Source organism: Phoenix dactylifera, chromosome 1 (assembly GCF_009389715.1).
Source record: "Phoenix dactylifera cultivar Barhee BC4 chromosome 1, palm_55x_up_171113_PBpolish2nd_filt_p, whole genome shotgun sequence".
NCBI lineage: Eukaryota > Viridiplantae > Streptophyta > Magnoliopsida > Arecales > Arecaceae > Phoenix > Phoenix dactylifera.
Window position 1 is genome coordinate 20697723 of NC_052392.1, and position 13064 is coordinate 20710786.

Consider the following 13064-nt stretch of genomic DNA (forward strand, 5'->3'; position numbering starts at 1 on the left):
TAATTTGAAATTCTTAGAGCATGCGAATGCTAGTAATAATCTAATTGCCTCAAATTTAGCTACAGGAGCAAAGATTTCATCAAAATCTATACCTTCTTTTTGATTATAGCCCTTTGCTACTAGTCTAGCCTTATTCCTAATTACAATTCCATTTTCATCAAGTTTATTTTTATATATCCATTTGGTACCTATAATTGAATATTCAGAGGGTCGTTCAACTAGGTTCCATACCTTGTTTCTAGTAAATTGGTTTAGTTCTTCTTGCATTGCATTTATCCAATTTACATCTTTTTCAGCTTCTTCTATGTGTCTGGGTTCAAAATGTGAGACAAAAGCTAGATGATTATTTAAGTTCCTAAGAGATGCTCTAGTCCTAACAGTTTGAGATGGATCATCTAAAATTAATTCCTTAGGATGCCCATGAGCATACCTCCAAGCCTTAGTCAGCCCATGATCCACAATAGCCTCTTGGCTTGATGATGCATTTCCAATTAATTTTTGTTCATCTTCTTGTAATGTCATCTCATCAATCTTTTCTTCAAGAATTTCAGCATCATCATCAAGATCAACTCTCTTTCTAGAAGAGATATCACTAGAATCATCAAAAATAACATGTATAGATTCTTCAATAACAAGGGTTCTTTTATTAAAAACTCTATAGGCTTTACTAGTTGTAGAATACCCCAAAAATATACCCTCATCAGATTTAGAGTCAAATATACCTAGATTATCTTTTCCATTATTATGAACAAAACACCTACATCCAAAGACATAAAAATAGTTTACTTTTGGTTTTCTATTTTTTCAAAGTTCATAAGGTGTTTTCTTTATAATGGGTCTCAATAAAACTCTATTTAATATATGACATGAGGTATTAATGGCTTCTCCCCAAAAGTACTTAGGGAGGTTACTTTCACATAGCATGGTTCTAGCCATTTCCTCTAGGGTTCTATTTTTCCTTTCTACAACTCCATTTTGTTGTGGTGTTCTAGGTGCAGAAAATTATGAGTTATTCCCTTTTTATTGCAAAATTCATCAAATAGATGATTTTCAAATTCCATTCCATGATCACTTCTAATAGCTATGACTGAAGTATCTCTAGCATTTGTTACTTCCTTATGAAATTTCTTAAATACTGAAAATGCTTGATCTTTATGAGCTAAGAACATGACCCAAGTATATCTAGAAAAATCATCTACAATAACTAGACCATATTTATTTCCACCTAGACTTGTGGTTCTAGTTGGTCCGAATAGATCCATGTGTAGTAGTTCTAGAGGTCTAGAGGTAGAGACACAATTTATGGATTTAAATGAGTTCCTTGATTGTTTGCCATATTGACAAGCTTCACATATTTTATTCTTCTCAAACTTTAGTTTTGGCAAACCTATCACGGAATCTCTTTTAACTAGTTTTGATATTGTGTCCATACTTGCATGACCCAACTTACGGTGCCATAACCAACTAGCATCATTATCCTTAGTTTCATTAACAACGAAACATGGGTTATGTTTGGCAAGATCCTCAAGGTCTACTACATACACATTCCCACGTCTTATTCCTTTAAAAACTAAACTGTTGTCATTTGAGTTGGTTATGATGCATAAAGATGGTTTAAACAAAACATCAAAACCTCTATCACACAATTGACTAATGCTAAGTAGATTATGCTTAAGACCATCAACATATCTAACATTATCAATAAAGGTTGAAGGGGTGATTTGTACTTTACCTATACCAATGATGTGACCTTGGTTATTGTCTCCAAATGTCACAGCACCTCCCTTCTTAGGCTCAAGGATGAAGAATTGGTCTTTGTCACCCGTCATGTGTCTTGAGCAGCCACTATCCAAGTACCAACAATTTTTGTCGACCTTGGCTGCAAGACACTCCTACACAAGCAAATCATACAATTTTAGGTACCCAAGTTTTCTTGGGTCCTTCATGGTTAGTAATGTTGGTTCCTTTTGGAACCCAAACCCTTTTAATTTTTTTCTTAGTTTTTTCTTTTCTATAATCACACACATTTGCTTTATGTCCTAATGTTCCACAGCAAAAACATGTTATTTTCTTAGTTTTGCTTTCTCCTGCTTTTACAAAGAAATTACTAAGGAGCTTTTGCTTATTTTTAGGTTTATACCCTAAACCAGCTCTATTGAACACAGCTTGTTGACTATTAAGTATCATTTCTAATTTTTCTGAGCTATATGTAAATTTTTCTACAAAAGGCTTGTACTTTTCAAGTTCTAGTGCCAATTTTTGTTTTTCTGTTTTTAGTCCATTTAGGTCTTTTGTGAGACTCTCTTTTATGATTTGTTTATTGTTTTTAAGTTCTAATATTTCTTTGGTTAGTCTTTCGTTATCTTTAATTAAGGCATTAGTCTTTTGAATTAACATTTGGTTGCTTGTCTTAAGTTCTGAATTTTTTTTAATGATAACATCTTTATCCTTAATTAATGTATCGTACTTACGGAGGTGAGTTTGGTTAGTTAGTTTCAACTCTTTGTTCTTAAGGTTTATTGTCTTATACTCGTCTATTAATTCATTGAAAGCATCATATAATTCATCAAAGGTAAAGTCTAAATGTGTTACGGATGTTACCTCATTGTCGTTAGCCATAAAACATAAGTTGGCCTTTTCTTCTTGTTCCTCATCCGATGATGATGATGTATCGGAGTCCGATAGGGTGGAAATAAGGATTTTCTTTTTCTTGTACTTGCTCCCCTTCTTCAGCAAAGGACACTCAGCTCTGAAATGCCCCGGCTTCTTACACTCATAACATCCGATCCCCTCATTTTCCCTTTCCTTACCTTTATCCTTGTGATAGGAGCTTGAGGGGCCTCTCCTTTGATGAGAGGACTTCTTCCGGTTGATGAATCTACGGAATTTTCTTACAAGGAGAGCCTCATCATCATCTCCCTCATTGTCTTCCTCTTCACTGCTACTACTGCAAGACAAATCTTTGTTAGTGGAAACAGATTTTAGTGCTATTACCTTTTTCTTGTGAGAGGACTCTTCTTCATTGTGTTGTTTCATTGTTAGCTCATGCGTCATGAGGGATCCAAGTAGCTCCTCGAGTGGCAGCTTGTTTAAGTCCTTGGCTTCTTGGATTGTCATCACCTTGGCTTCCCATGACCTTGGTAGACAACGAAGAATCTTCCTGACAAGCTCACTGTTAGTATAATTTTTGCCAAGGCTTTTTAGGCCATTGACAATGTCAGTAAATCTAGTGAACATGCAAGTGATTGTTTCATTAGAATCCATTTTAAATAATTCATACTTATGAACTAATATATTTATTTTGGATTCTTTTACTTGATTTGTGCCCTCGTGGGTCACTTCAAGTCTATCCCAAATCTCTTTTGCAGAAATGCAAGTAGAGACTCTATTGAATTCATTTCTATCTAAAGCACAATAAAGCACATTCATGGCTTTGGCATTTAGTTGTGCCTTCCTTATGTCATTGTCATCCCAATCCTTTTCAAGCTTGGGTACAGTGACACCTTTTACATAAATGGATGGGATGTATGGTCCATTTAGTATGGTGGTCCACATCTCATAGTCTTGGGCTTGGATAAATATTCTCATCCTAGCCTTCCAATATGAGTAGTCGGATCCATTAAAAAATGGAGGTCTATGGGTGGACTGGCCCTCAATGTGAGAAGATCCAAATGGGGTTGTCATTTTGATCTTTTACTCTTTGGGTAATAGAGTTCCGGCTCTGATACCACTTGTTGCCCAGATAGACAACCCAAGAGGGGGGGTGAATTGGGTCTTAAAATAATTATAGCAATTAAAAGGTTTGTGAATAACTAATTAATGCTTTTTGCAAGTGGATTAATTAGATGCTATATGCAGTGTATGAAATGAAAGTAAGAGACAACAAGACAATCACAAACACAAGAAAATTTATAGTGGTTCGGAGCTAACCCTTGCTCCTACGTCCACTCCCCAAGCCTCACTTGGGAATTCACTATAACCCCTCGGATTACAGCCGGTTGTTTTACAAGCTCACAACCTAACTTGTTGTTTTACGAGATCACAACGAACTCGGTCGGTTTTTCCAGGCTCACCGACTAGAACCATCCGATTGTTTTTCCGGGATCACAATCAAACCCTTACACGTTGGTTTCAACCTAGGCTCACCAACAAACCTTTACACCCTTGATTCAATTCCCTGATTGAATCAAGTAAGGAACAAATGGATTGAAAAATAAACAGAAAAATACAGCTTCTAAACAAGCAGATATTCAGCGATATAAATAAGAGAGAAGTTAAGAGCCCTCAAACGAATTTATGAAGATGTAGAGGAGGGCTTCTCGAACTCGGGGTCTCCTCTTGAATGTCTTGAAGACTTGAAGATTGAAGGAGACTTCTTTAATGCTGGGAAGAGTTGGTTGGATGGAGTTAATGGCCCCTCTTCCTTCTTTTCCTTTGAAATCCTTTGGTAGATGAAGATTTCTTGTTTTCTTTGAATGGAATGTCGCTTCTCTACCTTGCTACAGTTCTCTGTGGCTATTTAAGCCATTTCCCACGGAAACTAGCCGTTAGACATAATCTTCTAGTCGTTCTGCACATTCTGCACATCCTGACAATGTTTTCGTTGGGATCGGAGTCGACTCGCGCGATCTGGAGTCGACTCGTGCTTTTCTGGAGACGGCTCGGCAACTGTTCCGGATTTGAATTAAAGTGCTGTCTCGACTGGGAGTCGACTCGACTTAACCCGGAGTCGACTCCCCAAAGTCTGGAGCTGACCTGGCACTTTTGGAGACGACTCGACGTAAGGAATCCAGGGATGCATTTTTCAAGTTTGCTCACTCGAGTCGACTCGGAAATTCTGGGAGTCGACTCGGCGCTCAGAGTCCGAACTCCCGATCTTCTGTCTTTTGACTCGTGTCGTCTTGGAGTCGACTCGAACTGTTTCGGAGTCGACTCGGCTCTCAGTATCCGAAAAACAGTCTTCTGTCTTTTTGGGGTTGCGCTGCCTTGGAGTCGACTCGAACTGTCTTGGAGTCGACTCGTCTCTCAGAGACGAAAATACCGTCTTCTGTCTTTTGGGGTCGCGCTGTCTTGGAGTCGACTCGAACTTTGCGGGAGTCGACTCGGCTCTCAGTGTCCGAAATTTGCTCTCTGACTTTTGCCTTGTATCACACTGGGAGTCGACTCTCGCTTCCTTTGGAGTCGACCTGCCAACCATCGGAGTCGACTCGGCTCTCAGGGTCCAAAATAACTTCTCTGTCTTTTTGTCTTTAACTCCCTGGAGTCGACTCGTACTACCCTGGAGTCGACTCGGCAAGCATCGGAGTCGACTCGCGCTCTTCAGGAGTCGACTCGTTGACAGGTTCTGAGATGGATCTTTCTGTCCGTCTGTCTGTTCTCAGTCGGAGTCGACTCGTAATGTACAGGAGTCGACTCGAGCCTGTGCCAGTGCTTCTGATACGCTTGGAGTCAACTCGTAATCTTCCGGAGTCGACTCGAGTCTCAGACTTTGGTTCAAATTGAGTTCTTTACTTATCCAAAATGTATTGAACCAAATCTAGAGATACTTAACCATAAATTTACAAGTGTTTGACTGAAACATGCACTAGATTGAATTCATTAGTACAACATAAGATATACTCAAATGCTTTGAGCTCATCAAAATCAAATAGGATTATAATCAATCACTCCACAGGGCCACATGAGGGGGGATCGCGGGGCTCTCCTGCCATATATTATTCGGTTCCGGAGCTTCACACAAGCGTTCTTCACCCCTCTCTGGTTTTGTTTTCCACCCAAAATGTGTCTGGAGGATTTGGAGACACCCGCCTCACACCCTTTCCACCATCGGACAAGGCCCGTCCTCGGCTCTGATACCAAATGTCACGCCCCCACCTGCGCTGGGCACGTGAGGCACCTAGTGCCCACGTAGGGACCACATGAGGAGGGACCGCGGGGCTCTCCTGCTAGATATTGTCTGGTTCCGGAGCTTCATGCAAGTGTCTTTTATTCCTCTCCGATTTTGTTTTCCATCCAAAACGCATTTGCAGGATTTGGAGACACCCGCCTCATATGCCCAGGCTCTGGAACGAGTCTGTCTGATATGGGACCATTGGGCTTCACAAGTTAGGCCAAAACCATCCATCCCCTCGCCTGCAATCCATCTACTTGCCCCAGTGGATAAAGCACAGACTTTCTTTTCTTCTGATTTGTTCTAGAATTATTCTTTATCTTTACCCGAAGTTTATGGCCTGAGAAACACAGGTCAAATTGGTTGGCCAAAGCCATACAGAGTGAACCATTAAACTTGGAAAAATATATTTTTTCAATCTTGACACGGACATTAAAATTATATAACAATAAAGTAGGAAAAAAAATACATGTTGCTCAAGAAATTTTGATTGCCTTTTTGTCCAGCGTAACAAAAGGTAATAGTCGGATAGATAAAGAAGTAATTTCTTTTTCCTCAGAACACTAAAATGGATTTGGTATATTTAAATGAGTTGAACATTTAATAGAAATAATCGTTACTCTGGGAATAAAAAGATAGCAGAGCTACAGTTCATTCATAACATAATTATGCATTGCTACTTGTTACATATTCTAGCTTGCTATGATTGCAAGGTTAAACTATTTAAGAGCAGAGTTCTTTCGAGCTTGCTGAACTAAGGTAGCATAGTATGGAGTCTAGCTCAAAATGGACAATTCAGTCCCAGCAGCTCCATTTAAGATGAATTTATTTTTAAAGATATTAGGTTAAAACCAATAAATTTCAAAAACTGAAAAGGGTCAAGCAAACTCTGCATCCATTCACTAAAATCTACCAGGAGTGGGGGGAAATGGCTCATTTTTAAACCAATCAGCGTTAACTGATCTGGTTGTTGGATCAACTTGGGGAGTACTCAAATCCTGATTGACCAATCAATGGTCACAAAGTAAAAATGAGTGTGGCATGTAGCAGTGTGGTTATTTGATGAGGTAAATACCAAGACATAAAAGTACTGCTTCTAAATGTAATCTTTGGCTGCTGACTTGCAGCAACTGAATCCTTCGGAGGGTAAGTTTGCTCCTTGCCTTGATTCTGGAGCTTGTTCTCATCATATCAAATATTGCTTAAAAATAATAAGGAAAGAGAAATCCTATCTTGCCTCACTATTCGATTATTTATCCCTCTTCCCCAACATTTACCACTGGGACAAATAAGGCATGATACGGTTTCATTTTTTAATTGACTGATGAAGTAACCATGGCGCCTAAAAACACGCCCAGTTATCTACAAGTACAAGTTCAGAGACATCAAAGAGAAGTTATTCTCCATCCCCAGTGTGCATGTATATCTTTGTAGTTACTATTTACTTAGCTCCATGAAATGTGGAAAACTGTTTAAGAGGAGAATTAAGAAAGATATTCAGGGCAGTTATCGTGATATAATGATATATAGAAGATGTAATGTCACCCAGTCTCGTGATCAATCTCTTTTCAGTAAATAAAATGACAGGATTTTTTGAAAATTAGGGGTCGCAATCTATTCCGCCCCATCAGGTCTGACTCGATCCTAATGGAATGGGTTTTACCAGACTCATAACTCACTACCAGAAAACACGCGTATAGTGACGGAGATTCCCGTCACTATACCGTGTTTCCGGTTACTAATATGGAATTTGTGACCGGAGCTCCCGTCACTGACTTCGTTACAAAAACACGCGTCGCTAAATTCTCCGTGACGGCGGCGATTCCCGTCACTAACCTCCGTGACAGAACCGCCGTCACTAAGCCGTTACAAATTCAAGAATTAAATATTTAAGAAATTATGTATTTCCCGTCACTATCCAGTTGCGGAGTTAGTGACGAAGGCAACTTGGTCACTGATTTTGTCACAGAATGCGGTCACAAGTTTGGTCACTAATCTGTCACGACCTTTAGTGACAGATTTAGTCGTCACAGACATGGTCACACATTTTGTCACTACATTTGTCATTAATCCCGTCACTGACCTAGTGATAAGTTTACGGTCACTAATTGGTTACAAACGCGCTGAGCAAAATCAATTTTTATTGACCAAAATCCTGTCACTAAGTTTATGACTGCTCGTCATAATAGTTGGTAAACAATTTAGTAACCAAAATTTGGTCACCGATCACAATCTAATAACCTGGTACATTTGGTACATTGATTGGCACATAATAATAATAACAATAATATCATTAATAGCAAAGGCATTCAACATTACGCAAAAGTCATTTTAAATGTCATTCAAAATTGGCATCAACATGTCCTGAATCCATCAAAATCAAAGTCTAAAAATATGTCATAAAGATCAACAGAGATTTCATTCCTCCTAGGAATGCAAAGACCTATCATCTAAGGCAAAAACAATTATAATGAAGCATGATCAGCAGAACCAGAATCACCATTACTCCCCCGATCTGCATGCCTTGGTCCAAAGCCAATCTCTTCTCTCATCTTTTGAAGAACCTCCTCTTGCCATTTTTTCTTTTCCTGCTCAAGAATACGTAGAAGGTCTTCATGAGTGTACAGCTCTGGAGCTTGACTTGTAGAGGTGGAAGCAGATGATGATTGCCCAATAATTCCAGTGAGATCCTCTAGGGGACTAAAGTCATAGACATGGCCATGAGTTGGGACACCAGTTGCCTCAAACCACAAGTCATAATCACGTGGAGGAGCATCTGAGGTGGAGGCATCACCATATTTTTTGGAGTATTCAGCTGAATACTTTGCCTGCCAGTTGATTTAAAAGAAGAGAAAAACATTATGGTGGATCAAACAAGAGATAAACATGAGCAAGCTCAATAATATTTATGAATCATAAAAAAATTATACTTACCATGACAGCTTCACTTCTCTTATCTACATATCCTCCCATGCCTTGCTTTGTCTTATGCGTCCGATTAAAAGATTCAACTATTGTCGGCTCCCTGCCTAACTTTAATTTCTACAAAAGAGAAAAGAAAAAATTCATTAACATATAATGGGCTAATTTAAGATGACTGAACAATAATATAAAAATTATTATAGAAATCTAATTGAATAAAGATATGTACCAATCGTTCGTCATGATTGACAAATATGATTGATCCTCCACAGTGTTTAGAGATGCTACCGTTCTTCATGGTGTTTCTATTATTTTTGTTGGCTTCTGATTTCTTCTTCCATTTTGGGGAGATCCAAATATCAATTAGCTTATTCCAATTTTCTCTAGAGATCCAATTAGGGGGTTTATCACGGGCTTTGTTTAAATCTCCTTTTGCTTCCAGAAGCTTTTGGCTTCTGACCTTCCCTAATGAGGTTGTCAATCGTCGCTGACAATGCTTGTTCCAAACTTCATGCACATGATGCAATTGTCCTGGAAGAATTGTGTGTATCTCCTAACAATATATAGATCGCAAGTAATCAGACTTACTATTTGTTAAGGGCAAAAGTTAATGATAAGAAATATAAATTAATTACATCACCTCAAATTTGTTCCACATTCCAACTTTAGCATGTGTAGGGACCTCCCTCCATGACAACCACGGACCATTAAAAAATTGGCGCATGATAGCAACAGCTTTGTGACTGACCTCATAATCAAGAAACCTGCAATTTAAAAAATATTCATTAGAAAATAAATTAAATACTTTAAATGCAACAAACACATAAATTCAAATTAGTGATATAAGAAAGTGATATTTTCATACATTCCTCTTTTGCACCTAACAATCACTTTTCCATTTGCATCAACAGGGGCTTTAAGGGTTGGTTCTGGGCCATTGCTCTGTCTTGGATCAATTCCAAGTTCATCATTCATCTGATCCTCATTCATTGTATCCTCATGATTTTGCACTGCACCATTCATTTCTTCATCATTTATTTCTTCATTTGCATCCAACTCTTCAATCATGTCCCCATCAGGAATGTAATCATCATCATCATGACATTCCTCGACACGCTCAGGCAACCTAGGAGGTTGAGGAGGAACTTGAGTAGCAGCCAGTATTAAAGCTGCTTTTCCATTACCTATTGCTTTCCCTTTTTTCTTGGCCATAACTGCACAACAATAAAAAGTTATAGTTATTTCACAATGTAAATGTCAACAAATTCAATCAAAGTAAAGAACAATCAGTGGACCTGTTGCTTTCCCTTTGCTCTTTCTCATGTCTGCACAACTATAATTTATAAGTCTAAAATTAGTTATATTAGCATTCATAAATATGCATGTTGTATTTTAATCTTCCTCAGCCTCATGCTCCTCTTCCTCAGTTTGTTCATCTTCAAAATCTTCTTCTTCATCCTCAAGATCCTCTTCCATTTGGTTAGTTGTCAACTCAATTTCTGCTGCATCAATATCTTCTGCATCTCTATTAACACCAACCAAAATGTCTGGGTCATCAAGCTCATCTGTCATCGAGATTGGGGTAGGAATCCTGTAGTTTTCTTCTTGATAAAAATCAGAAAAATTTTCTTCTGTCCCACTAGGAAGGAACCTACCTCTAGCTTTTGTCTTAATTACTGCCCACCACAATCTTCGATTCTTCTTCTTACCTGGGTAACCAGTATAGAACACCTGATGTGCTTGTTGAGCTAATACAAACGGATCATTGGTTGGAAGTCTTAGTTTGTAATTGATCTCAACGAGGCCATGTTGAGGATGCACTTTCATACCCTTATCTCTGTCATACCAGTCACATTTGAATAACACTACTTTATTACCAATCCCAAAATAGTCTAACTCGATAATGTCAACCAACATCCCATAATAGTCACTCTCAAAGTCATTGTAACTGCTTCCCTTAATGCACACACCACTGTTGAAGGTTCTTTTATCCTTTCCATATTCTTTGGTGTGAAATCTGTACCCATTCACAAAGTAGCCTTTATAACATTTAACTTTATTCCCAGGGCCATATGATAGGTCCTTTAAGCGCCCATCAACATGATTTTTACTGTCATTAACCTAGCATGATAAAAATAATATCGTAAGAATAAATCAAGTGAAAGTCTAATTTATTATTATATTTATGAATTTACAGCTCACATATGATCTAAACCAAGCCGGAAACTCCATTTCGCGTCGTCTTTCCAAATCAATTTGGCTTATATTTGGACAAGATTGCCGGATATAATCATCAAAATACCTACAAGACAAAAGCTATAATCACATATATTGTACTCCATATGCATTTTTAAGCATGATTATAATTAAGTACTTGTGTAACTTACTTTCCAAAAGGTTGAACCTCCACACAATTAAGAAGAACATATAACTCAGCAGCATTAAACTCCTGAGTAGTCAAATGCCTTGCAGAAGGTTTTCCAAAAGGTCGACCTTGATGAGTAAAAATGGATAGACGATCCACGAGATCAAACTCCCCTTCATCTTCATTACGGGGAACTTGATTTAACCTCGTTTGTATAGAAGGCTCAAAATAATGCGAACAGAAAGTTGATATTTCTTCTATGATGTAAGCCTCGACAATAGAACCTTCAATCGATGCTCGATTCTTTACCTTCTGCTTTATATCATGCATAAGCCTATAAATAAGATTAATATGTTAATTTCTCAAATTTAATGGATACAAAGAAACTATATTAATGGATTTACAGAAATTGTTACCTTTCAAAGGGGTACATCCATCTGTACTGCACGGGCCCCCCAACCTTAGCTTCATAAGCTAGATGAACAGGTAAGTGCTCCATTGAGTCAAAAAATGCAGGAGGGAATATCTTCTCAAGTTTGCAGAGAGTTACCACAATATTTTTCTCAAGAACCTCCATATCTTGGACACGCAAAGTTGTGCTGCATAAATCTTTAAAGTAACAGCTTAATTCTGTCAATGCATCCCACACTGGTGCTGGCAATACTTCACGGAATGCAATTGGAAGCAATCTCAGCATGAAAACATGACAATCGTGACTTTTTAACCCGTAAAACTTATAATCATCCAGGTTAACACACTTCGATATGTTTGAAGCATATCCATCAGGCAGTCTTAACCCTTTCACCCACTCGCAGACCTCCATTGCTTGGTCTTTGGACAATACATAGGAAGCTGGAGGCTTAACTAGCTTTCCATTAACAAATTGAATCCTCAACTTAGGACGCTTGCAATACAACTCCAAATCTTGCCTTGCTTTCACATTATCTTTAGTCTTCCCTTTTACATCCATACAAGTGTAAAATATATTGAGAAACACATTTCGAACAATATGCATGACATCTAAATTATGTCGAATAAGTAGTGTATGCCAATAGGGCAACTCCCAAAATATGCTCCTTTTCACCCAATTATGATCTTTACCGAATCCAGGAATGGTGTGCTTAGGAGCTTTCAAACCAAAAGTTATATTAGGCAAAGCAGAGATCCTATTTTTCAACTCCTCATCAGACAGTCGACGAGGTGGGGGGTCTGTCTCTATTCTACCATTGAAGAAACTATCAACTTGGTATCTGTATGCATGGTCCATGGGCAAGAATTGACGATGGCAGTCAAAAAAAGAAGTCTTCCCACCATGTTGTAGTGTAAATGTTTTTGAGTTCTCCATACAATACGGGCAGGCCAACTTTCCATGCGTACTCCATCCTGAAAGCATGCCATATGCAGGAAAATCATTGATAGTCCATAATAAAACTGCCTTCATTTGAAAATTCTCTTTTCTAAAGATGTCATAAGTGGTGACCCCTACTTCCCATAATATTTTAAGTTCATCAATCAAAGGCCTAAGCAAGACATCAATACTTTTGCCAGGGCTCTTAGGTCCAGAAATGACTAAACTTAGAAAAATGTAGGGTCGTTTCATACATATTGATGGTTTGTATACTCCAACCCCAACTTCCGAAGCATCTTCTTTGATTGATAGAAATCAGAGGGCAGCTTCTCACTTTCCGGCAACATATTCTTCACTATTTTCATGATTCGATCATAGCAAGATATACTCATATTAAATTCAGGCTTGCAATTTAATAATTGACTAATAGCAGATAACTTAGAGTGTTTTTTACACCCTTCCCACATAAGTACTTCTGCATCTTTCAACAAAGAATAAAAATCTGCAGCATCCTTGTTTGGCTCTTCCTCATGATTAAC

The 13064-nt window shown here is 38.2% G+C and overlaps 1 protein-coding gene across 1 annotated transcript; it reads right to left on the reverse strand.

Annotated features, from left to right (window-relative positions):
• Positions 1-10839: 10839 nt before the first annotated feature.
• On the reverse strand, positions 10840-11778 carry LOC120111647. The gene is made up of 2 exons (XM_039129331.1): positions 11594-11778; positions 10840-11511 (listed from the first exon to the last, which is right to left on the reverse strand). The coding sequence occupies exons 1-2, from the start codon at positions 11752-11754 to the stop codon at positions 11196-11198; spliced, it is 477 nt and encodes a 158-aa protein (XP_038985259.1). The 5' UTR covers positions 11755-11778; the 3' UTR covers positions 10840-11195.
• Positions 11779-13064: the final 1286 nt, after the last annotated feature.